This window comes from Felis catus, chromosome D4, assembly GCF_018350175.1.
Source record: "Felis catus isolate Fca126 chromosome D4, F.catus_Fca126_mat1.0, whole genome shotgun sequence".
Lineage (NCBI taxonomy): Eukaryota > Metazoa > Chordata > Mammalia > Carnivora > Felidae > Felis > Felis catus.
Genome location: NC_058380.1, coordinates 74,666,897 through 74,694,349, shown reverse-complemented (window position 1 = coordinate 74,694,349; position 27,453 = coordinate 74,666,897). Strand labels below are relative to the sequence as shown.

Here is a 27,453-nt window from a genome sequence, read left to right as displayed (position 1 = left end):
ATGGAGAGGATGGCCAAGATTCTCTGAATAGCCATTCTGCCCATTTTAAAAATTCAATTTTGCAGCTAGATTAGTTCTCACTCTTCAGTTGAATCGCAATGAGGTCTAAAGGGAAGGCAATTAAAACGAATGCCAGCTTTCCAGTTCTGAAAGGCACCCTGACTAATCAGTGCTGATTTTCACTTGTTAGGACTCAGAGAGACTTGGCTTTCCACACGAAAATGTCTGCCACATCGTCTGCTTTTCTATAAATCCCAGCTGGGAAGAGCCCCTTATTGTACACTTGTGTGATCTATACAATTATGTTTGGCTGCCCTTTTAAAGAGAGGAATACATTAAAAAATTCAGACAATGAGTTGTTAAGGACACATCTTAATATGAAAATCAACAGACTGCAGTTCTGCTGGACACTTGATGCCTGAATTGGTTACTAATTGAAAAAAACTAAATATCATATCTCAGATACTTTATGCAATGTCTACCAAATAGTACTCCCTTATTGATGAAGCATTCATTGATTGATTGAATAAATCAACATGATGGTCCAGAACTTATGGGGGAATACAGTACAAGAGCTCACAGTCTCAAGAGGGAAAGATAGTAATAATAATAATAATAATATAATGTAATATAATATATAATTAAGTGGAAAATGATTCTATAAGAGGTAGCAGTCCATTACCATGTATGTTCTGACCCTTCAGCTTTAAGCATTAGAGAAAAAGGAAGAGGGGTGTTTTGCACCTGTCCCTTGAATGTTAAGCAGTGCCTAGGATGAGTAACATGTAAGATATTCCAGATGGTTGGAACAGCAGGCAATACTATAGAAAACACGAGTCTCAAATGGGAAACCTTGAATAAAAACTTCACATTTCCAATCTGCCCCTGAAATATGCCCAATAATTCTGTCTTCTTATCCTTCTCTTTCTAGTGTCAAAGCATATAAACAAATCCAAGTTGTCTTGGAACAAAGATGGCATTGTCCATGGAGTCAGCTATCAGGATGGGAATCTGGTAATCCAGTTCCCAGGTTGGTACTTCATCATTTGCCAACTGCAATTTCTCGTGAAATGCCCAGAACATTCTGTTGACCTAAAGTTGGAGCTTCTCATCAACAAAGATGTCAAAAAGCAGGCGCTGGTGACAGTGTGTGAATCTGGAGTGCAAAACAAAAACATATACCAAAATCTCTCTCAGTTCTTGCTGGAGCATCTGCAGGTCAATACCACCATATCAGTCAAAGTGGATAAATTCCAGTATGTGGATACAAACACCTTTCCTCTTGAGAATGTGTTGTCCATCTTCTTATATAGTAGTTTAGACTGAACCATTTCTCCTGGCCTTCAGGAAGAAAGCAACTCTCTACCATACAGTATTCATCCATCAAACACTTGGGCAAAAAGAAAACTCAAGACCAAGACTAAAACCACAAAGGGTATTAAATAACATGCTTCTCCTTCTTGTCTCTTGGGAAGATACAGCTCCAGGGTTAAAAAAAAAAAAAAGAACAGTTTTGAATGAAGTATCTTTCAAATAGAAGGCAGGGAAGCAAGGCAGTGTGGTGGGAAAAGCCCCACATACGTATCAGAAGGGATGAATTCATGCCCTGGCCCAATCACTAACTCACTGTATGACCTGGAGCTATTCCTTTCCCCTCCTTGGAACTCTGGATCCATGTCTGAGAAGTGAAGGGGCTGGATTTGAATCTATCCAAAATCTCTACCATCTCAGAAGACCAGGATCTCTCATCCCAGACCTGTGAACTAAGATCCCAAGCAGTGTTCTAGAAGCCTCGTAACCAAAGGAAAGGCCCTCACACCAATATAAATCCAATGATACTAGTAGTATCTGGCTGCATGTCACCTCAGCACAGTCAGAATTTGGGGACAAGACTCAGGGTACCTTGCCAAATGATGTGAACAGTGGGATCTAAAATGTATAAAAGAAAGGACTGCCCAACTGACCATCCTGAATCTAAGAGGCCTCCTGGTATTTGGAAAACCACCTGACCAGGCTTGACTCCATTCAAGTTAAGATTGACAGTAAGTCAATAGCAGACACCTTTTGTTTCTTGTGGGGAAGGGCTGTGCATTCTGCAAATGCTCCATCAGTGTGCAGTGGTCATGGTGATGCAGCCATTTGGTCAGGCAATAGCTGCCGCCATTTCTCACATGATCTCTCTTAGGGAACCATTTCTGTGGAGGGTTATTAAGGCCCCAAAGTGTTGTTGATAAATGATTATGGCCCTGTAAATGGTGAGAAGGACTTCTGAACAATGGTAAACTCCTCTCCTGAGTTGGGTAACCATGAGATTTCTCTAGCTCCACTAACCTACCTTTACATCCATCCATCATTTCCAAGGAGCACCTTATCTGTTTGAAAGAAGGACCATTCAGCTTGAAGTATAAATCCTCAGAATTTATGCTTCAGAAGAAAAAAGGGACCCTTAACTGCCATGTCAAAGACTGGAGCAAAATTTGCATTTTTCTCAAAAAAAGAGGAGGGAAAAGAAAAATGTAGGAAGTCGGGTGCATTTGTCAGAGAAAGACTAGAAAAAAGTGTAAAAGAAGAAAGAAAAAAAAAGACCCAGTCATGTTGGTATGGATGAGAAGGAATTGGAAAAACAAAATAGCTAGGGAAAAAATTTAAGTCATTTGCTGAGCAGCATAGTATGTTAACCTCCTCTTCGGCCTCCTCTATGAAATATTCAGTAAAGTCTACATTTCTCATATCACTTTCTATGAGTAGATTCTTTGGGAGGAGCGGGCATTAGAAGTTTTGAATTGAGCAAGCCAAGTATGTTGCAAACACAGAGACAGGTTTCGAGGACCCAAAACTAACAAGTAAGGGGGTATGTGGCATTTGAGTTATACTCTAACTCAGAAGGACAAATGAACCTTGTTTAAGCCAACTCATGCATTCTTGAAAAGGTATCTCCAATCTAAACTTGTATAAACTAAGGAAATTTTCTACTGTCTCATACTCAAACTTCAGAAAGAATCCCATTCCTTCTCTGAGCAGAAACACCTGACTTTTGCATTTGAGTGATTCCTACTCTCAATCTCTATCAAGCAATGCTCTGAAAGCCAACAGCTGAAGACACAGGACATTTAAAGCAGTTCTGTAGCAAGACAGAAAAAAAAAAGGTAATCATTAGCAACTCAACTGAAAATAATAGGGAGTGGATAACCTGGAAAGTTTAAAACTAGATTCTCTTACTCTTTGAGGGTTAACCAGCCCTTGGGAATGTGGTAGTATCTATGCAAATAAAATAAATAATTTCTTTAACTGGGAACCCAAGCTACCCAAAACACATGTCCCCTTGGGCAAAACCCAACTGGAGCTCACACACACACACACACACACACACACACACAGTATACATGCGGAACTTGTATAGAAGGATGATGTGTGAATTGATAAGAAACTATCAGTGTAGATGTGTTCCTACCCTTGAGAAATTTATAAGACTTTCTTTCTCCAAAAAGTTTGGTAACTTTTTCTTCACCCAGTCTATCACCCACTGATGCCTCCTCAACTTACCCCAGTTCCCTCTTAAATTCCCCAGTCACACAAAGGTTGGCTCAGAGGAGGGCACAGCACGCCCAGGAGGGTTGATAGGAACAATCTGTAGAGGGAGGAAATACTGAAGGAAATTGGGTAGAATTTACCAAACAAGGGTAAATTCCAGAATCCCTGGAATACCACTGATTATTCTGGCATGGGGGGACAAAGCCCTTAAGTTAAGAGGATTGAGAAGTCAGTCCCTGTCGTGTCTGGAAAAAATCCTGAGAGATGAGCTAAGCCAAAGTTTGAATGCAAGCCCACTAGAGGGCAGAGACATCAAGTCCTCACATGTTAGCAGCAGAGCTGGGATTTGAGCTAGCAGCTGAGCCCAGCCTCCTGACTCCCCTCTCCATTATTTCCCACCAGCCTTTATTGGCTTTGTCCTGTAGTCTTTCTGTAATTCCTCAGGTCATATCTTTCCAGCCCTCCACCATGGTGGTCCCCAGCATTCAGGGATTTCCTTTGTTCTTCTTTGCACCACTTGGATCCTCCAGGATCATCATTCAAAATGAGACACAGATAGTCTGTAGATTCATGGTCAAATCACAGAAAAAGGTCACGGTCCCATATAGAAAAGTATAATCTCTCAGAAACTGAAGAAATAATTTAAAAATTAAAAGCTTACTGTTTTAATTTGAAGTTATGCATGTGTGTATGTATGTGTGTGTATAATGTATGTATACATGTACACATATGTGTATGTATGTGTATTATATATACACATGTTTGTGTTATATGTGTGTGTGTTTTATATACACATGTGTGTGTGTGTGTGTGTGTGTGCACGCCCACTTTGCTCTAGTAGTTGTTTTACAGGTCACCTGCTTAACCTGTTGTCAGGGGAGGAAGCTTGATTCTTGCTCTGGGCATTGCAAAATGTATATACACTTGTATTTATTTTTAATTATGAAAAGAACAGAAAATAATTTCTTCCAATGCCTCACTGCTTATTTAATAACTATTAATATTTTGCCATATTTGCTTCTGCTTCTTTTTAAAAAGAAAACACTGCAGATAGAGCAAAGTCTCATTCCTCCATCCATTTCCCTGTAGCCTCCCCCAAGAGATCCACTGCCCAGAAGTTTGCACACCCCCTTCACTTACATAATTTTTTAGTTTTTTTCCCATAAGTATGTATAGTACAATTTTGTGTGGCTTTAAAATTTTTAATAAATGATATCATACTTCATATTACATTATGTGACTTGAAATTTTTTATGTAATGGTAACTTTTTGATATTTATACAGATTGACACACGTAGATCTGGCTCACCTATTTAACTGCTTTATCCTATTTCATTGTTTGACTATGCCAGGTGGTCCATGTTTCTATGGATGAACATTTAGTTTGCCTCTTGATATTGCTACAATGAACATATCTCCCTGAACAGCTCTTTCTATTCTTCTATATAGCAAAAAAATACTCTTTGAACATTATAAATAGTACCCTGACACTACTGAGTCAACCTTGACTGATGAGGTTAGACCCGTCTGTGGTCACAGCTCACGAGCTGGAGCTTTGGAATCTAAAAAGCTCTTTCCATCTTTCCTAGAACTTCTGTGCTCTGAACATCCATTCCACACACAAATCCTGAATGCCAGTGTGGTATGCTCCTAGGACCCCATGCCAGGTGCTGGTTCGTGACCCAGCACGGTATGAGCCATGGCTCCACCAGGCTGCTACAGAATCAGCTCCAATTAACATGGGGTCACGAGGCACTCTGGAGCTTCCCTGGATCCGGTTCTTTCTCTAGAGAGTAAATAAAAAACACCAGAAAGCATGAAGGATGAGCACAACCCCAGGAGGAAAATTCTCCCCCAAGACCAAATGTCCATATTCCTTGTGGTCTATTCCAGACCTCTTTTCTCTTCACACTCCATGCTATCTCCCTGCATGGCTTAATCAACTCCCCCTGGTTTCAATGGCATCTTCTTGCCAATGACTGCATAATTGGTCTCTCCAGCTTTGCTTTGCTCCTAAAATTCAACCCCACATATTCAGTAGCCACTGGGCTCTACCCATTAGTTATTTCTGAAACCTTACAATGGAAGATTGGCACTCCACATCTAGTGTAGTGGCTTTCAAGTGTGTTTACCATGACTCAGGAGAAGAAATGCTCTACTCTGCAAACAAAAATGTGTACAGACACACACAACTCTAAGACCAAGGATACATTAAGCAATACTTACCCTAACTGCTCATGACTAAGAAAAAAAATCTTGTTGTGACCACCTGAATAGATTTGATGATGCTGTCATGAGTCACAACCCACAGTCTACAAATGCTGTTGTAGTGTGACTTTCCCTGCTCCACAAGTTGGAAGGTTCAAAATACACTTTGCTAATTCTATTGCAGCTTGGGTTCTAGAAGAGTTTAGTCCAAGATGGACAAGATTTTAGAACGTTGTCCACTTTTCTAGCAAGCCCACTTCTGTGGAAGTGTTGGGTTTTCTGCAGGTGGCATTTGCAGAGGCTCCGGTGTTCAGATATGAGGTTGGTGGGTGCAGTGAGTCTGAGCGTAGGGACAGGAACATCCAGTCTGCTGACATGTCTGTTGCAGATTAGCAGTGGTTCTAGATCTGGCAGCAGTAGCTGCTTCCTGATTATGGTGGTTTCCTGTTTGAAACAGTGGTGTTGTGGCTCTAGAGGGGCAGCTTCCTGATTGCAAGATTGTTGAAAAGACAGCAGCCAACCAAGCAGCCCTGTTCTGTGGGACAGCATTAGAGGTTGCTCCTGAAAGCCCAACCTAGATTCTGTGTCTTCAGCCCTCTTGCAAGTCTGTGATAAATGCCTTCCTGCTAAACAAACTGGCATGACGTCTGTTCTCTGTAAATGATCCCTGATGGATACAATCTCAACATGTAAAACTGACTTCAAAGTACTCACCCCAAACTTGTCACTATTCCTATGTCCTAAATCTCAAGGATGATCTGAGTCTTTCACAACCCTTCTTTCCTATTATTTATCCAATCAGTATCTGTCTAGTTCATCAAGTTCTCTTGTCCTCACCAGCACCATCTCACCTGTGTCACCCTTGTCACCTCCTAACTCACATCCTGGCTCCTGTCTTACCTCTTACAAATCCCATTTCTAGATAGCACCATCATTCTGGGGACTGAGTAGTAATGACCACCTATCAAGCTCTTCCATGTCCTGCACTTTTCACAACACACTCACCGAATCCTCAAAACAGCCCTGTGAGGCAGGTATTGTTATCCCCACATTGTGCACAGTGACATTGAGACTCTGAGACATTGAGTAGCACGGCCAACATCACACAGCCACTGGGTCATAGAGCTGGAATTCAAGTCCTGATGTGTGAACATCTCCCACTCCAACATTCCATTCTCCAACCACTGTGGACCCAGCAGCCTTCCTAAAATCTAAGCTCTCTAAACCAGCTCCCTCCACATCAAGATCTTTCTTTCCTCTCTCACTTCATGCCACCTCCCACCTTGTGCTTGATACTCAAATCACATTGAACTTCTCCCAGTTCTTCAAACCTTTCATGTTCACTCTTGCCACCAGGTGTTTGGAAGTGTTCTTCCTTCTGCCTGGAATATTCACTTCACTCTCTCTCTGGCTAACTCTCATCATTGTTCTGATCTCCTTAGAGAAGCCTTCTTGACTCTTCTGGCCTCACCTAATTCCCTGCTGTCTTCTTCCCTTTTTGTCCTGTCCTTGTGGGCATGATGCTATTTACCCTGGCTCTCTTTATGTACTTCCTCTCTGGCATCTAAACTCCTAGAAGGCAGGAATTCTGTCAATCTTATTCAGCACTGGGTCCTCACAGCCCAGCCCAACCCCTGGGACATAATAGCCGTTCAATAACTATTTCTTAAATGAATAATCAAAGAAAATCTCTAAAAACACAGACCATATTCTAGGGAAAAGATACCAAACAAGCCATCCAAAAGAGAAAAAAAGACTAAAAATTCTCTAAAAAGTATAGAAATGTGAATTGAAAGCCACCTTTTCTCCTAGAATGTTTCTCAGCACTCAAGAGAGTAAGAAAGCTATTAAAGAAAGGGGAAATGTCCAGATGCCAGAACCCGTCTGTGCCATCTGAGAATTTGGAAGGCAAAAACAAAAACAAAACAAAACAAAACAAAACAAAACAAAACAAAACACCCTTCACTTGGATTATTGAACCCTCTCTATGAGCTAGGTGTACCATATTCGCTGTATAATCCATTTCCCTTCCTGTCCTTAGGAGATAGCTATATGCTATTGTAATCATTGTATAGGTGGGTATACCCACACTAGAATTTAAATCAAAGTTTGCTGCACCTTAGAATTAACTGAAAGACTTAAAAGAATTTTTTTAATGCTTATTTGTTTTTGAGAGAAAGAGAGAGCACGAGCAGTGTAGGGGAAGAGTGGGGGGACAGAGGATCCAAAGCAGGCTCTGAACTGACAGCAGAGAGTCCAATGCAGGGCTCGAACCCACAAACCATGAGATCATGACCAGAACCAAAATCTGAGACTTAACTGACAAAGCCACCCAGGCACCCTTCAACTAAAAGACTTTTTAATGCCTGATCCCCAGCCCACAGCCCAGACCAATAAAATTAGAATCTCTGGGGTTACTACCCAGGCATCAGGATTAATTTAAACTCCCAAACTTTAAGTTAAGTTTGAGAGTTAGTGGTTTAAATCCTCACTATCTGTGTTGTGCCCTGAACCCATGCCAGAGAGCTTGCTAAAAATACAGAATTTCACATCCACCCAGAACTACTAAATTTTGATAAAATCTATGAGATTGTCATTCAGGAACACTGAACAGTTTGAGGACTGCTGATTCAGATGACTTTCCCTAGTAAGCATAGAAGAGTTCTCTGAATCCATTATGCTTCCCTGTTTCCCCCCAGATGACTTTGGGAAATGGATTCTCCCTCCCCTTCTGCCATTTATGCAAATATGAGGGTCTAGACACTACCAAAAGCAACATTAAGTCACAATGATGGTATTCAGTTGTAATTATCACTGAGTTTTAAAAAATTGCTTTTGGTCCAGATCTTTACCTTGGGCAGTTTGGGCAAGAGCTGGGACAAGATTGTAACTAATATGTTGAAAGCTTGGGATGTAGTCCAATGTAGGGGATGTACTTGCCCTATGGTGGAGGAAAGAGAGAACCAAGTCTGGGGGTGGCACATGGGAATGGACGGTTTGGAAACCTGAGTTTGAATCCTAACTCAGACAGTGATTAACATGAGAATCTTTATGAGTCACAGACACTCTCTAAGGTTCCTCAACTGTAAAATAAGAAGCATAATCCTTTCCAAAGCTGTGGGAAGAACATACAAAAGCTTGGAAAGTGTACAAATGTGAGGTCTTTTATTACATTCAGTATCTGCAAAGGAGTTTCACTGTGGGAGAGGAGCAGGAAAAATCTCAAGGGCAAATATGAGGGCAATGATATTTCCTCAAACTCACTGAAGTCATCTCCATCTGCCTCTGGAAAAACCAGCCATTGGACCAACAAAGGTGTTCATGAGGCAAACACCCAATGAATGCTTTCATACTATCGGGAAAACTAGCCCGGATAAGCCTATTGAATATTTGAGAGATGGAGTACTGGGGGTCACCTCCCTGTGTCTCCCTCATGGCAACACTATTCACATACTGGAGTGTTGGTGTTTGTGTGTCTTTTTTTTTCCACTTAGGATTGAGCATCTAGGAGCAAGAATTCACCCCAAGCCCCAGCATTTAGATCAGTGTCTAGCACAAAGTCAGCACTCAAGAAATGTATAGATTCATTTTCAGTGAGATAGGGAATTACCAGCTGAGGGTATCAGCTCAACTAATCAAAAACATGCTGCATTGCAGTCTGATCCAGCTTCGCGAACAGAACGCTCCAAGTGAAAACCAGCTGACATATCTCATCATTTTGTTCCCACTGCTGGGGGCCAAGGAAACATAACGGCCGTGACCTTTCTGACTTTGCCTTCTGCTATCACAACTAGTTCCATTTTAACAGCTGGCCTGGTGCTCTCAGCACCAGGGGCCGAAGTAGTCAAGGGAAGAAAGGCCACCACCCATCATGGGATTGACACATCAAGATGAGGAAAAGTCAAGAAAATGCTTAAGGAAGCTTCATTCCTACTGCCAAAGTGACTTTCATGCACTCAAATATACAGCCCTCAACTGAATCTGACATTTTCATGCTTCTTTTTCATTAATTAGGTGTGTTTACTTAAATAGCTTTATATCACATAAGTGTATATCATCACTGACACTGACTGAGTGCCTGCTTGCCAGGTTCCAGGCATCATTATTGAAGCCCTTGATACTGTTGTCTATTTCATTCTTACGCTGTTTTATGAGATAAAGGTTGCCATTCCCATGTTACAGATGAAGAAACGGAGGCTCAGAGAAATGCATACATATGTCTAAGTAGCTCAGAAGCCAGGGTGTAAATGCTCACAGTCTGACTCCAGAATCACATCCCTAATGACATTGCACTACTCCCTCTGAAGCCACCTGATTTTGCATATGCTGATCCCTTTATCTACCTGGTTCTTGCCCTCCTTTCTCTGCTTGGTTAACCTGACCTCATTCATAAAATCTCAACTCAGACCTTATTTATCAAGAACCATTCCCAGGCTAAGTTAGGCATCCAATTTCTTCCTTGACATCCTCACTTCTACCTGAATACTTACCATCCTGTACTACAATTATTTGGTTGCAAGAACAACATTTAAATATCGTTCTCTTTCTGCCAGTATCTACAAAATAAAGTACTTCTTGCTTCCAAATTGTTTTGGTTTGATCCTGCACCATTCACATCCTACTCTGGATTCTGGAAGGGACCTTGCTTTTTTGAGGCCACTGACCCTACAACCCTGAGTCTTCATGCTGGCTGCTCCAGAAATGCTGGCTGCTTCTCCTCTTGGTCTCTGGCCCCTCTAAGTGGGAAATCATGAACTTGATGACACCAATCACTGTATGCCTACTTCCACATAGCTAAGAAACATCTCACTCCCCACAACCAGAATTACCTAGGCCTTTTCATGACTTAGAATCTTGGCCCAACTCTTCCTGGTCCCGGAGAGAGAAAGAAGTGTGACCACCCCCAACCCAAAGTGCCAACTCATTTCCTGCCCAGAATTAACCACTTCCCAAAATGAGTGACTGTATGAACATCAATTCCCTTCAGGGGAACCCCCCCCCCTCCCACTAGGCTGTCACCTTACCTTATGACCCCAACCTGACAATCACCCAACAGCCTGACATTGGTACCCTCCCCAAAGTTTATGTGACCCATCCTTACCTACTATCACCTTGTTGTTCTGGGACAGTTCTTGACACATGGTAGGCATTTGATATACATATTTGTTGAATAGCTGAATGATTGAATGAATACCATATTAGATGTCTGCATAGTACTTTAGAGCTTATAAAACTATTCTTTCAACTGACATGAGAGAATTAAGCCATGCACTCAGCTGGTAAGGGGCAGAGCTGGGATCCCCTGGCATTATAATTTCTTGTCCAGACTATACTATATTTTGAGGTCAGAAAACTATAGCCTCTGGGGTGTCTGCATGTTTTTGTGAATAAAGTTTTATTGGAACACAGCTGTCTCCTTTCATTTATTTACAGTCTATGGCTGCGTTTGTGTTATGATGACTATAAGTTAAGTAATTGTGCCAGAATGAAGGACAGCCCCTATAACTTGCAAAGCCTAAAATTCTTACTATTTGGCCCTTTATTTTTTTTTTTTCAACGTTTATTTATTTTTGGGACAGAGAGAGACAGAGCATGAACGGGGGAGGGGCAGAGAGAGAGGGAGACACAGAATCGGAAACAGGCTCCAGGCTTTGAGCTATCAGCCCAGAGCCCGACGTGGGGCTCGAACTCCCAGACCGCGAGATCGTGACCTGGCTGAAGTCGGACACTTAACCGACTGAGCCACCCAGGCGCCCCAATTTTTTTTTTAATTTTTAAAAAGATTTATTTTTGAGACAGAGAGACAGCGTGAGTGGGGGAGGAGCAGAGAGAGAGAGCTAGACACAGAATCCAAAGCAGGCTCCAGGTTCTGAACTGTCAGCACAGAGCCCGACGCAGGGCTCAAACTCACAAGCCATGAGATCGTGACCTGAGCCGAAGCTGGACGCTTAACCGACTGCTCCACCCAGGCGCCCCACTATTTGGCACTTTATAGAAAATATCTGTGGGGCACCTGGGTGGCTCAGTCAGTTAAGCGCCCGACTTCAGCTCAGGTCATGATTTCATGGTTCGTGAGTTTGAGCCCCGATATCGTGCTCTGTGCTGACAGCGCAGAGCCTGGAGCCTGTGGCTTCTGTATCTCTCTCTCTACCCCTCCCCTGTCCACACTCTGTCTCTCTGTCTTTCTTTCTCTCTCTCAAAAAATAAACATTTAAAAATTTGTAAAGAAAAGGAAAATATTTGTCGACTCTACTATGTATTACTGATGGCTCCATATGTGTTCAGATACGCACACTTGTACACCATACATCAAAAATTTGCCCACAAAGAGTACCATCTGGCCACTGCCTTTACCTGAACTTCTCAATGTTGTCTATGAGAGGGGAATGTGAAGTGTTTTGGCATCATATAGAGACCATGTCTGTAAGTGCTGAGTAAGAGGTTCTACGGACAAATGCATGGGCTTTGACCATGGTAGTATCGATCCTTACAATATGAAGAAGTGACAAACTAAAATAAGGTCTTAGATTCAAGTCCACCCAAAGCAGTGACAAGGGGTCACTTCCAATAAGAGAGGACAGAAGAACCATGGAAAACAGAATAATTTTAAAATCACAACTTGGACGCCTTAGCTTGAGGAAATTCCTGCACACCGTTGTAATGGCCCAATTCAGTCTAGTTGTAGATAATACAGTAGCTGACTATGAAACAGGGTTCTTGTTGTAGTAATAATAGTAGTAACAGTAGCAGTAGCGATAATATATAATCTTGATGAAAGTTGCCAGGAGCTTTCTAATCTCAGAAGCTTAAATTAAATTTTGAGGACAAAAAAAGGTTTTTCTTTGTTTTTTTTTTTAAAAAACACATTAATAGACCTCTTAGTTGCACACAAAAAAAGTGAAGATCATATTTTACATTTTACATCTCCCTAGTTTGAGATGTGAGGAGCTGTGCTTCTTTATAATCATGAAGACATTTTTAATGGAAATGTCCCCTTCTAAAATAGGGATTCAAAATGTACTGCTCCAGGACAATTTTTGGTTCTTAGATTTGTATAGTTTTCTTCCATCAGCTACCCAGGGGATTTTGGAAGCAGAGGCAAGATGGTAACTTAAGGGTCTTCCATTTACATTAGTAAAGGGAACTTAAGTAACTATCTTTGAATTATGGAACCCCATATATGGCTATTTTCTAGACTAAATTATCTAGACTTCCAGAAATATACTGTCAGGCATGGGATCCTATGCAAACATGGGGCCAAACCCAACACCATGGATGGTAGAACATTTTAAGTGCCCAAAAGACAAGGTACCATTCTTGTTCTTTGAATCAGAAGGTAAGTACTTATGAAATATTTATTGATTTGAATAGAAACTAAAATCACCTTTTAAAGAATTTCCTATATTGAAGTTTTCCCTTTTAGTTCAATATCTTTCCATCTGGAGATGTTCTATACTCATTAAATGAGCTATCTGTGCATATATTTTTTTAAATAATTAACCCAAGGCTCCTTTTACATCTTTTAGGTTTTTTTAATCTTTATTTATTTTAGAAAGAGAGAGAGAGAGAGGCAGATCACGATCAGGAGAGGGCAGAGAGAAAGGGAGACACAGAATTTGAAGCAGGCTCCAGGCTCTGAGCTGTCCACACAGAGCCTGATGCAGGACTCAAACTCATGAACTGCAAGATCATGACCTGAGCCAAAGTTGGACATTCAACCCACTGAGCCACCCAGGCACCCCTTAAAGCTCTTTTCAAATAAAGGACTAGTGAACAGAGCTTTCTGTTTGAGAAGACATGTGGTATCGGGAAAAATTGTGAAAGACTGAACTTTAAACAGAGTACTGACTAGCTCATGAATTCAGATTATTTTAAGCTTTCATTGTCTCTGAGATTTTTTACCATGCTGAAATTGTAGAAAATTGATAGTAATGCAAATAATTCTTGTCCATAAAGATGCAAATTGTGTCCCATGCATTGTAATTGATTATAGTTCTGTGGAAACTGACCAGTTTTGCAAGTTTTTCATTTATTTGTAACTCCCTCCCTGACCCAGAAGCATCTATTAGCATCTCCAGAGAAACTTCTTTGATAAACATTGGTCTATAACTTTTCTGCAACTAACTCAACAATGCCAGATATAGATAGATGATGATGATGATGATGATAGATAGATAGATAGATGATATAATACACACACAGTAGTGAGTGCAGTACAGATTTACAGTATTCTAGTGGTTCAGCTACTTTTAAATATTTTTGTTGGAGAAATATGATTATTTTGGTATTTCAACCCAAATATTGAAATACGGAATGAAGGTAAATATTGCATTAAAAAGGAAGTATTACTAGGCTCATTTTATTGACACAGAAAAATCGAGACTCAGAGATGAAAATCACCCAGCTAATAAATAAATGGAAAGACCAGGACTCCAACCCAGATATTCAGGAACAAATTAGTTTTTATTCTATTTCCTGAAAGTTTTCTTCATCTTTCTCTGAATACTTAAAGAAAGTAAAATTTCTGCATATTAGAGACACATCCATAATATCACAACTTCAAAAAATATTAGGCCAGTGCTATTTCAGAAATATAGTAGGAAAAGATCCCAATATTAATATTTTACTGTGCTATTGTAGACAGTAAATTTGATTAGCACAAAGGAAATGTGAGGAAAGTACAAGACCCAGATTTGCTTTTACAGAGCTTAAAAACTAATTTGGAAAATAAGCTATATGTCCCCAAAACTTTCTGATTAAAGTATAAAATGATATACTGAAAAGCCCAACAAATGCAATGAAATCAGCTAATAATAATAACTAACACATAATAAAGTCTTACTATGAGCCAGGCATTAGTGTTAGTGCTTTTAGGTTCAAATAACTCTTTTAATCTTCATAGGTATCCTATGCGGGTGGCCCTCATTGTATTTCTCATTTAAAGATTTGGAAACAAAGTCCTGAGAGGTTCATTCACTCTAGGGTCTCTCTGGAAATGTCCAACTAATGGATGGAACACCTGTGATAGCTGTGAGGTTTGGCTTTGCAGAACCTCACTCTTGGCCCTTCAGGGAAGAAAGGGGATCCAGAGGACAAGTTAGATGTGCATACATGGTGGTGCTGAGAGAAAAGCTAATGCCTTCAAGAAGGGAATGGTGTTGGACAGCTTCCTGTTGGAGGATGAAGCCTGGCTAAAGCACAGCAGGAAGATTGTGGCCAGGGCAATGATAATAGAAAGAAGGCCAGGATAAGCAGAATGGCTCATGAAGACTATACCTTGAAAATATCTTGCTTTAACAGAATTTCTTTCATTCTTTGTGACAAATTTGTTTTATTTAAAAATAATGCAACAAATGGTATGGTGACAAATGGTAGCTGCACTTGTGATGAGCATAGAATAATGTATAGAGATGGTGAATCACTATGCTGTGCACCTGAAACTAATGTAAGATTGTGTGTCAACTATATTCAACTTTAAAAAAATTAATAGAAATGCAAATGATAAAAACAATGCAATAAAAAAGTAAAAGTATTGCTTGCTACCACTATTGATGTTTCAAGGTAGAGAAAGATAAAAAGTAGCAAGCCTTTTTTTCTTCTGCATCCAGGCTCTGAAACAAATTGAAAATTAAAGCAAAGATTAAGGTAGATAGGAAATTAAAATATCAACTTCGTTATTCTGAAGGGCCAGGTTGGGGGATGTAGCTTAGCTTGAGAGCCAAATGGGCCAACCCTGCTAGCTAGGCTAGATGAATCCCTGATCTAGACATACTGGCCTGTCATAGCCAGTATGAATCCTGGACAAGAGCAGGGGTCTCCCAAGAGGAAGATGAAGAGAGCAGTCAAGAGGAATATACCCACAGTAGTCTTCCCAGACCTACCAAGCAGATAAGCTACTCCACCAATCCTCGTGGCAGGATAAGCAAAGAGAGACATGAAGTTGTACAAACTGAGCTTCCTTCATGAGAAACATCTGGAAAAGAGATGAAGCGTTCCTCACTGATACCCATAATTCTTTAAAAAATTTCATACTAAAACACAAAAGAACTATATTTACAAATGCCTACAATTAAAATCACACTCAGTGGTGAAATAGTAAAATTTGTCCACTGGTTGGTAACAAAGCAAGGAGGCCCATTATTACCACTTCTATGCAATACTGAACTGGAGTCCTAGCCAGAACAATAAGTGAAGAAAATGTATAAATAAGTATACACACACACACACACACACACACACACACACACACACACACACTGTAAAACCTTGGTTTAAGAGCATAATTCATTCTGGAAACATGCTTGTAATCAAAAGCACTCATATATCAAAGTGAATTTTGAGAACCACTGGCTCATTTGTGATCATGTGACATTCAGTGTCACATACTACTCATATTGCAAGACATAGCTCACTTATCAAGTTAAAATTTATTACAAATGTTTGCTTACCTTGTGTAACACTCACAGAACAAGTTACTCACAATCCAAGGTTTTACTGTATATATATATATATATATATATATGTGTGTGTGTGTGTGTGTGTGTGTGTATACACATATATATATTTTAAATGTCTTTAAATGTTATTATTAAAATGTTTTCTATAGTATATCAAAGACACAACCATAAAAGAATGATAAATTGTCATTAATCTAAATTAAGAACTTCTGTTAATGAATAGACACCATAGTGGATAAAAAAGCCACAAATATTTGGGATGATTTCATAACATACATGTTATATATTATATTATATTATATATATTATATATAGTATATGTAATATATATTATATTATATATATAATTTATATATGACAAAGGATTCACATCCAGAATATATAAAAACTTCCATAAGTCAACTAAAAAAAACAAACCAATCTAATTTTCAAATGAGCAAAACAGGACTTCAAAAAAGAGAATATCTGTATGGCCAATAAGGATATGAAAGGTGTTTGATATCATTAGTAGTCAGAGAAATGGAAATTAAAACCACCATAAGATAACACTACACATGCTCCAGAATTGCTAAAATTAGGATGACAGACAATATCAAGTGTCGATGATGGTGTGAAGCAACTGGAAATCTGATAAATTGCAGGGGGAAGTGAAAATGGTAAAACCACTTTGGAAAATTATTTGGCAATATCTACTAAGGCTAAACATATGCTTGCCCTATGATCTAACCATTCTAATGCCATGCTGTCAGTCCTAAGAGAATTAAGGTCATATGTCCAGAAAAAGACAGGTACATGAATGCAACAGCTTTATTTTGTAATAGTCCCAAAGCAAAGATACCTCAAATGTCCCAACAGAATAATGGATAAATAAAGAATGGTATAATTACACAATGTAATCCTAGGCAACAAGGAAAGAAAAGCTACTGCCACGCAAATAATATGAATGAAACTCAAAGACATCGTGTTAAGTGAAAGAAGAGCCAGACACGAAAGAAAACATCTCATTTTATTCCATTTGACGAATGGAATGCATAAATGTATGATTACATTTATTTAATGTCCAGAACTGGTGAATTAATCTGTGTTGATAGAAGGCAATAGAGTTTATGGGGAGGAGGGGTGACTATTGATTGATTAGGTATGAAGGAGATTTCTGGGAAGATGAAAATATTCTAAATCTATTCTGAGTGATGGTTACACGGGTCATATACATCCATGAAAACTCACCAAAGTGTTCCTTAAGATTTGGTCATTTTTACCACAAATGAAAATTTTAATTAAATTCAGAAATTTTTTAAAATTTACATCCAAGTTAGTTAGCATATAGTATAATAATGATTTCAGGAGTAGAATCCATTGATTCATCCCCTACGTATAATACCCACTGCTCATCACAACAAGTGTCCTCCTTAATGTCCCTTGCCCATTTAGCCCATCCCTCCACCCACAACCCTTCCAGCAACCCTCAGCTTGTTCTCTATATTTAAGAGCCTCTTGTGTTTTGTCCCCCTCCCTGTTTTTATATTATTTTTGCTTCCCTTCCTTTATGTTCATCTGTTTCGTATCTTAAATTCCACAAATGAGTGAAGTCATAAGATATTTGTCTTTCTCTGACTAATTTCACATAGCATAATACACTCTAGTTCCATCCACGTTGTTGCAAATGGCAAGATTTCATTCTTTTTGATTGCCGAGTAATACTCAATTGTATACACCTATATGACATCTTCTTTATCTATTCATCAGTCAATGGACATTTGGGCTCTTTCCATACTTTGGCTATTGTTGATACTGCTGCTATAAACATTGGGGTGCATATTGAAACAACCCAACGGTATCCTTTGGATAAATACCTAGTAGTACAATTGCTAGGTCATAGGGTAGTTCTATTTTTGGTTTTTTGAGGAACGCCCACACTGTTTTCCAGAGTGGCTACACCAGCTTGCATTCCCACTAGCAGTGCAAAAGAGTTCTTCTTTCTCTACATCCTCGCCAACATCTGTCATTGCCTGAGTTGTTAATTTTAGTCATTCTGACAGGGTAAGGTGATACCTCATTGTGGTTTTCATTTGTATTTCCCTGATGATGAGTGAGGTTGAGCATTTTTTCATGTGTCTGTTAACCATCTGGGAGTCTTCTTTGGAAAAGTGTCTATTCATGTCTTGTCCATTTCTTCACTGGATTATTTGTTTTTTTGGGTGTTAAGTTTGATAAGTTCTTTATAGATTTATCTGATATGTTTTTTGCAAATATCTTCTCCCGTTCTGTCAGTTGCGTTTTAGTTTTGCTGATTGTTTCCTTCGCTGTGCAGAAGCTTTTTATTTTGATGAGGTCCCAACAGTTCATTTTTGCTTTTGTTTCCCTTGCCTCTGGAGACGTATTAAATAAGAAGTTGCTGCAGCCAAGATAAAAGAGGTTTTTGCCTGCTTTCTCCTCGAAGATTTTGATGGCTTCCTGTCTTATATTTAGGTCTTTCATCCATTTTGAGTTTATTTTTGTGTATAGTGTAAGAAAGTGGTCCAGGTTCATTCTTCTGCATGTCACTGTCTAGTTTTCCCAGCACCACTTGCTGAGGAGACTGTCTTTATTCCATCAGATATTCTTTCCTGCTTTGTCAAAGATTAGTTGGCCATATGTTTGTGGGTCCATTTCTGGGTTCTCTATTCTATTCCATTGATCTAAGTGTGTGTTTTTGTGCCAGTACCATACTGTCTTGATGATTACAGTTTCGTAATACATCTTGAAGTCCAGGATTATGATGCCTCCTGCTTTGGTTTTCTTTTTCAGGATTACTTTGGCTATTCAGGCTCTTTTCTGGTTCCATACAAATTTTAGGATTGTTTGTTCTAGTTCTGTGAAGAATGCTGGTGTTATTTTGATAAGGATTGCATTGAATATGTAGATTGCTTTGGGTAGTATCGACATTTTAACAATATTTGTTCTTCCTATCCAGGAGCACGGAATCTACATATTCAATGTCGATTGGAAGAAATATTTTTAAAAAGAAGGGAAAAAACGCCACCTATTATCATTTCAATCCCATCCCTAAAGATTACATCTAGCAATTATTCAATGTGTATCCTTTTACCTATGCTTATACATTCTTACCTTTCTTTCTCTCTACTCATCTATTTACCTGCCATATTCTGCCAAATTTCTGTCAATTGTAAAATGTGCCATCAATTTCTGTACCACCAAGAAAGAACGACCACTATCAATGAAACTGTAACACACCACACGTTGTAAGAAACATCCTAATTTCAGAGACATGAAAATATGAAAAATGTAAGTCTTAGAATTGGTAATATACATATACACACACATATATAGCACATATACATTTTCTTTTACAAAAACGCAGTCCTGCTATACATACTGGTCTATGATTTGCTTTTTTGCTTATGCATATAGCAAAGATATCCTTTCATGTCAGTGCCTGCAGATCTGTCTTTGCTGTCATTGTTCTTTATTCTTTTAAATTACTGTCTAGTATTTCTTTGTGCAAAGGTAATTTTCAAACCATTTCTCCATTGATGAACAGATTGTTGAAGCTCTTGCTATTTCAATAAACCTGCCATCAGCATCCCTGAAAAATACATCATTATGTACCTAAAATACAGTGAGAATTTTTTTATGCATTAGGTTACTGAAAGTGGAATTTAATGTCAATGGATATGGGCATTTAAGATTTTAAGATATCATAAGTTATCATTCACAAATTTTAAACAAATTCACTCTCTATCCAATAGGGTAATGTGGTACCCACCTCCCTCACTTCAACAGCCATGAGTACTACCAATATTTATTATCTTTGCTAATCTAAGGGGGATTATATGACCTTCTATTGACATTTTATTTGGCATTTAAAAATAACTTACGGGTGCTGGGTGGCTCAGTTGGTTAAGTGTCTGACTTCAGCTCAAATCATGATCTAACGATTCATGGGTTTGAGCCCCACATCAGGTTCTGCTCTGACAGCTTGGAGCCTGGAGCCTGCTTCAGATTCTGTGTGTCTCTCTCTGCCCCTACCCTACTCACGTTCTGTTTCTCTCTCTCTCTCTCTCTCTCTCTCTCTCTCTCTCTCAAAAAAAAAAAATTAATAAAACATTAAAAAAATAACTTAGGTACATGTCTGCTAATATGAACTAGACTTTAGAAATATTGCCATATTAATTAAACATATTTGAACATAAGCTACTGACTGTGCTGTAGAGAAGGCTTCTGTTTTGAAAAGTGGTTATGATTGGATAAGGTTTTCTATGGGAATTCGTTGCCCTCAGAGTACTTGCCCTGTCCTTACCCTTTGCTGAGGGACATAGTTCTAGGTACCTTCTTAAGTACAGGAAGCTACATTCAGTACCCAAGTCATTGCCATTTGGCTTTAGAGAATTTGAGTAGAGACAGGTTACCCCTTATTGAGCCTATACAAAGGCTGGTTACCTATAGTGCAAATTTGGCTCTGCAGAGACAACAGGGAGTAGATGGGTACACATCTCTATACTGCTTTGTACATCTCCTAATCTCGCTCAATCCCTCCCCCAACAAACCCTTCCATGACAACCCTCTAAAAATCCGACTCTGGGGTCAGCAAATATTCATAAATCATCAACTTTTCTTGGTAAGTTCTTTTTGCCTTAGCTGAAATCTGGCTGTTCTCTGAGACACTATTTCTCCTATAGTCTCTTGAATGGAAGGTGCTTTGTTCTCTCATACCCCACACCATCAGAGTCTTAAGATGGGGAAGGTGTCCTCCTTGTTCCCCATTTCTTCTTCCAAACCCTCCTCCCCCTTACTCATAAAACAGTCTCTGGTGAACACACATCCTTGTTGATATTATCTCCTGACCTCCTGACCACTCCCTTAACCCTTAAAGAACTGAGCCCCTGACTGTTTCCTCTTCATTCCAATTTCTGTATCATTCTCACTGGTATCAACATCCACACATAAACCTGTCCAGCACTTTGGTCTCCTGCTCCTTCACGTTTTCCTTCCCCCTATCTAGGCTACCCACTGCCATGGTCACATCCTCGATTTTTCCACCAATAGAAACGATATTATGTGTAAAATACCAATGTGAGGCACCTGGGTGGCTCAGTTGGTTGAGCATCTGACTCTTCATTTCAGCTCAGGCCATGATCTTATGGTTTGTGAGATCAAGCCCCACCATGTCAGACTCTATGCTGACAGCATGGAGCCCACTTAGGATTATCTCTCTCTCTCTCTCTCTTTCCCCTCATCCACTCGTGCTCTCTCTCCCTCTCAAAATAAATGAATAAACATTTTTTAAAATAAAAAATAAGGGCACCTGGTGGCTCTGTCAGTTAAGCGTCTGACTTTGGCTCAGGTCATGATCTGGTGGTTCGTGAGTTCAAGTCCCACATCAGGCTCTGTAATGGCAGTTCAGAGCCTGGAGCCTGCTTCAGATTCTGTGTCTCCCTCTCTCTCTGCCCCTCCCCCACTCACACTGTTTTTCTCTCTCTCTCTCAAAAATAAAAATAAACATCAAAAAATTTTAAAAATAATAAAAAGTAAATAAAAATTAAATAAAATATAAATGTATACACTTCAAACTCTGACCACCCCATTCCATTGTTCCGAATCATATGCTCTAGAACAGCCCCCCCACCCTACCACAATTCTTTGAGTTTATCCTCCAATCCCTACCGTTTTCTCAGCACCCCTTAGTCTCTCCTGACTTTCTCTTCTTGCCCATCCTAGATTGCATGAGCATTTGTTTTAATTACTTCCTGGCAAATCTCCTCAACTTCCTTGCCCATGGCCCATCCATCATTCTGGCCTTCACATACCAAATATCCACTTCCTCTGAGGTATCACCCAGCAGCTATATGTTGCTGGAGAAAACAATCACACAACTGGACTGACAGGGTTCACATTAATGTAATGGTCCCAGGTACCAATGGGGTTTCACAACTGCCCAGAGGGCTGACCATCTTTCTCTCACAGGCTGACTTTCCCACTCACTGAGGTGAATAATTTCTCTCTCCTCATGTCTCCCACACCTCTTCCTCCAACCAGTTTCAGCTTATGACCTTGCCTCATACTTAGTTGAGAAAAATACAAATTACCAGAAGCAAACTCCCTCAACTTCTCACCACCCATGCTCAAGCCTAAAGTATTTGTACTCATTCTCTCCTTCTTTTAGGCTATTATGATGAAGGAAGTGTCATCAAGCCTACTAAAAGCCTCTTGGGCTCTGAATTCCATCCTATGGCTTCTCTCTCAGCTTCCATAACACCACAATCACCTGGGTTTTTTCTCCCACCTCACTGGGACATTTTATTCAGTCCCTGGCTGCTCCTCCTCAACCCTCTGAGCTTAGAATTCTTTGGAGGATCTTTCTTATTTCCTTCTATAGTCTTTCCCTCCATTATCTCTTCTGTGACCATGGCTACAAGTGCCATCTGTATGCTGTGACTACTAAATTTATATCTCCACTTCAGTTAACTAACTCCTCTGAGATCCACTCTTACAAATTCAACTATTTGACATATTCTCCCTGATATTTCAAATATAAAACGTTTCAAACTCCACATCTTCTATTCTCCATACCACTTCCCACTCTCTGGACTTCCTCAGAGTTATCCCATCAACTCAATTGCTCAAATAGAAAAATTACCCTTTCGCTAATATCCAACATCCAAGCAACCAATAAGTGTCTTGTGCTACTCCCTAATGAGTGCTCTCATTTTTCCTCTTTCTTCATCTCTACTATCAGCACTGTAATCCAAGCATCATTCTCACCTGGATTACTAGAATAGCCTCCTGCCTCCCCTCACCTCTCCCTTGCTGCCTCCTCACCACCCCAATGCATCTTCCACCCATGAAAAATGATCTTTTTAAGATTAAAATTGGATTGTGTTGGTTTATTGGGCTCTCTCTCTCTCTCTCTCTCTCTCTCTCTCTCTGTCACACACACACACACACACACACACACACACACACACTTTAAGACCCATGCTGTCTCATTAAATTTGGAAACTCCAGAACCTAGCTCAATACTGGCACTTAACAGAGGGACCATAAATTAGATGAATCAGGGAAGTGGAGCCATCAAGGAAGTCTATAATCATCTGAAATCCAGGCACAGTGAGCTGAGACATTTATAACAGAATCAGAAACCAAAGCTCAAATGTAAAGGAAGAACAGTCCAGAAGTAGCAGACAATATGAAATAGAGAAATCATCAGAATTGGAAAGTGTTTGGCATAGTGCCTGACATTTAACAGACATGATTATTATTAAAGAGAAATTTGTACATGGCAGCTGAAACAGTGGTAGTAGTCAAGTGCCATTCTGGGAAGGTCCTGAACTTTCCAGTACTTTCATGATGAGCCAGTCTTTTGGGAGTCAGCTGTGTTACTGAGATTCTTCTTCCTTATTCCTATGCATATCGTTGCATCAGGCTGAGGGATCTCCTGAGTTTCCTGAGTTTGAGTTGTCTATCCAAGTATTACTCTAAGATTGAGCATCTCCTGAGTTGACCTGGGAAAATTTCCAGTTATAACTGAAAAAATAACACACCAATAAAATCTATATGGTCCTTCCTGGAGTTACTGTTCTGTCTTTTTCACAACTCTGTCCCTGGTGTCAACGCACATTAGGAGCCTGGAAAGTATATGTTGAAATGGATTCAACTGACTAGAATGTTCCAAGAAATTTGTTAATTCTGGATTTTCATATGATTTCCCCCTTTCTCTTAAAATAAAAGATGGAAATGAATTCTGGCAGTTTATTTTGTAGCTAATGAAGCTTTAACTGCAATGTGTCCAAATGTGAAGTCACTATTAGAATGTTACTTGGACAGACAACCCAAACTCCAGGGAACTCTTAATAGGACACATGTCAGGAGTGCCCCCTACATGTGACTGCAGGCAGTATCATGATATGAGGGCTTTTCTAGCAGAAACCAATAATACCCACTACATACTAGAAAAGCTGACCTGTCCAAAGTACCTCTCATTGCTACATTCTGAAAGGGGCCTTAAACAATCACCTACTGTTGTTGTCTTATAAAGTTGAAGTTCCCAATACTAAACCAAGATATGCCAACCAAATCAAAGCAAATGTGATGGTTTAGGTTTTTCAATTCTCTCACCTCCAAATTCCTATCTTATAACCTGTGGACTTTCACTCATGTAGCTGAACATTGGAACCAGTTTCATGAACTGGAAACAGCATGGACATCAGAGCCAGAATCCCAATCACGCATTTACTGCTTTGCTTTGAAGTCTTAAACAAAGCCACTTAACATGGCTGAGTTTGTTTAGTTATCTAATAAGTGGGTATAATTATGCTAACCTTGTAGTGGGTTTGAAAGGATTACAGGTAATGTGAGATCCTGCAACCTGGCTCACAATACACACTCAATATTAAGAACAATTAGATATCCATTGCACAGGGGTAGGTTTCTTTCACCAACTTGACTGTAGACCTCTAAGACAACATAGTTTTTTTATTTTTCTAATTTCCTTATTTTCTACAATGTAAGCGCTCAATAGCCAGATATGAATCATGGCTACTATATATGAATCATGGCTACTATATTGGACAGCCTGGGTCAATACTATCTTTCTTTGAAGAAATTATTAGGATGTTTTTAGGTTTAAAATCTTGGTGAGGATTTGTTCCATAGATGCTTTTTAAAAGATTTTTTTCTTTGTTTGTAGGGTTCTTTGTACACTGATACTAAAAATATCTCCTAAATTATGTCCATGTCCTCTTTACCTTTGCATCTGCTGGATCTGCCAAAGATCCAAAGAGGTGTAACAATTTTCCCCCTATAAATTTGAGTCTGTCAGAGTTCTTCCTTCCTTCCTTCCTTTCTCTTTCTTTCTTTCTTTCTTTCTCCTCTTCCTCTTCCTCCCCTCCTCCACCTCATTCTTGCTCCTTCTCCTCCTCCTTCTCCTCCTCCTCCTCTTCTTCTTCTTCTTCTTCTTCCTCTTATTCTTATTCCATGGATTTTTTGAAGATTTTTTTTTCTGTATTTTACTATTATGTTCTTTGATGCATAACTATTCATGACAGTGTATTCCCTATGGACCGCATACTCTATCATTTCAAAAGGTTCCTTTTTGATCTATTCAACATCTTCGGCCTTGAATTACACTTTCCTAATATTAATACTGAGATCTCTCTATATTATTTTGGATGGCCTTGGCTTTTACGCCTCTTCTTAGCCTTATAATTTCAATTCCCCATGTCCTTTTATTTTAAGTCTGTTCTCTGAATCACTTTAAAGTGAGTTCAGTAGTGAATCTGTGAGGCTAGAGACTCTGATGAAAGAATCTTCTTTTCTACAGCCACATTATCTATTGAGTTTTGAAGAACCATGAAGCTCCTTAGCATATTCTTAATAACATTAATTCCCTATATATTTATAGCACACTGCAGCCTAGAAATAACTTTTTATTTATTATATTTATAATCTTCACAACCACCTTTGGAGTAGAAAAAGAAGATGTCACTCATGGTGATTCTAAACATAAGGTAGTACAAGCTGCTCAAGCATTATAATAATGAGTATAAATTAGCTCAGGTATTTCCAGGACAAACAAACTAATTCAGTGAAGGAAAGTAGATCAGACAGACATGCAGATCAGGGGAATGGGGTAACTCCTGGTGAGTTGTGCCTTTGCACTTTTTTGTTAAGTATAGGGGTTTGGCCTTTTATTTATTCAAAAAATATTTATTGACTATACCATATACTAGAAATTATGTCAAACAGTGGGAATATAAAGTTGAATAAGTCATAATCCCTGCTCCATGACACCCACAGTCTAGTTTAGTGGTTCTCAAATTTGGCTGATTACCAAAACTGACCAGAAAGAATTTTTTCATTACAGATTCTCTTGGTCCCCCATCCAGGCACACTCAGCAATCATAAGGCTGAAATCCAGTACGCATTAAAGCTCCACAGTTTCAACCAGAAAGAATTTTTTCATTACAGATTTCCCTGGTCCTCCCTCCAGGCACACTCAGCAATCCTAGGGCTGCAATCCAGTATGTGTTAAACCTCCACAGCCCCAGATGGAGTTGAAAACATTAGACCTTCAAGTAAACAATAAACTATTGGTGCCCTCAGCAATTCCTACAACATTTTGGCTCATACCATTTCATTTAAGTCTCAGTGCAACACAGTGAATCAGAACTTGGTTATATCCACTTGATAAGGATGATAATTGAGAAGCAGAGTGGTTTTCCAAGTCCACAGTGAGGGGAATGACAAAGCTTAGTCTGGAACTAAAATTCATTTCTCTAAGTCCTATCCTCTTCGATCTCCATCCACACATCATGAAACCAAAGAAAGGAATGGCAGTACCAAATAAACTCACCTGTCTTTGTCTAAGGCTTTGCTTTCAGAGGGGGGTGGGGCAAACTTCTAATACTAGATTCTTGGCAAGTAGCTCTTAATAATATACAAAAATATCAACTTATGGAAATTTGTGTCATTCACTTCCAAAGTGTAAAGAAAGGACTCACATGTGTTTCTTTCTGAGGCCTTCAGACAGATCCTCATGGCTCACTGGAGACCTATAGACCACACTTGGAGAGCTACAAGCCTGGGTGACAATCCTGTGAAAAAGAAAACTTGCTTGAGTTCTTCATATCCCAATAGGTGGGTGAGTCATGCCACATACCATAAATGGAAGACACCTAGGATTTTATGTGCAGGTACCTTGGGTTAGAGGCAGTGATTCACAAGAACAACTCACCTTTGGCTTTTCTGAACCAAAACCTCTGGGAGTGAGGTCTGGACCTGTGTGTTTGTAACAAAATGCCCTTAGGTACGTCTGTGCATCCATTGAAACCTGCCCATTTAAAGGTGCAGATCCTGAGAGAGGCAAGAGATCCCTTCAAGGATCTATGGGGAATAAGAAGCTGAAGAACTAGGACTAGATCCCAAGTCTGGAGCCCCAGGCCTGACACATAACAGCTGTATTGCAGCTGTGGACTCCTCAGCACCATTGCTCCACTCCAAAGGACTGTGCTGGGCAGGCGAAAGGTGGAGGGAAAAAATGGAAAGCCTTGATTGTTGCCCTACTCTGGGAAGCTGCCTTCCAGAGAACCTGAATGTCCTTTAACTTATGCCAGTGATTTAAACAGGAAGTTCCTAATCAGGAAATGATAATCATAAAGCACAGTGCTGGGGGTGGAGTGAGGGGGCTGGGTAACACTTCATCCAGAAACCTGCTTCCCTTCACAAACCTTGGACTCTACCTCCATCTTTGTTTGACAGA

At 39.6% G+C, this 27,453-nt stretch overlaps 1 protein-coding gene and 1 long non-coding RNA gene across 2 annotated transcripts in view; one reads left to right on the top strand and one right to left on the bottom strand.

Moving 5' to 3' along the window:
* TNFSF8 (TNF superfamily member 8) overlaps nucleotides 1-4,756 on the top strand; it is a 29,254-nt gene extending 24,498 nt beyond the window's left edge. The window contains exon 4 of the mRNA XM_003995780.5: nucleotides 932-4,756. Within this exon, the coding sequence (XP_003995829.1) occupies nucleotides 932-1,326 (395 nt within the window). The 3' untranslated portion in view covers nucleotides 1,327-4,756. The remainder of the gene's footprint in view (nucleotides 1-931) is intronic.
* LOC109493935 overlaps nucleotides 1-26,925 on the bottom strand; it is a 131,965-nt gene extending 105,040 nt beyond the window's left edge. Inside the window, exon 1 of the long non-coding RNA XR_006588846.1 lies at nucleotides 26,696-26,925. This is a non-coding gene — a long non-coding RNA (uncharacterized LOC109493935). The remainder of the gene's footprint in view (nucleotides 1-26,695) is intronic.
* Nucleotides 26,926-27,453: the final 528 nt, after the last annotated feature.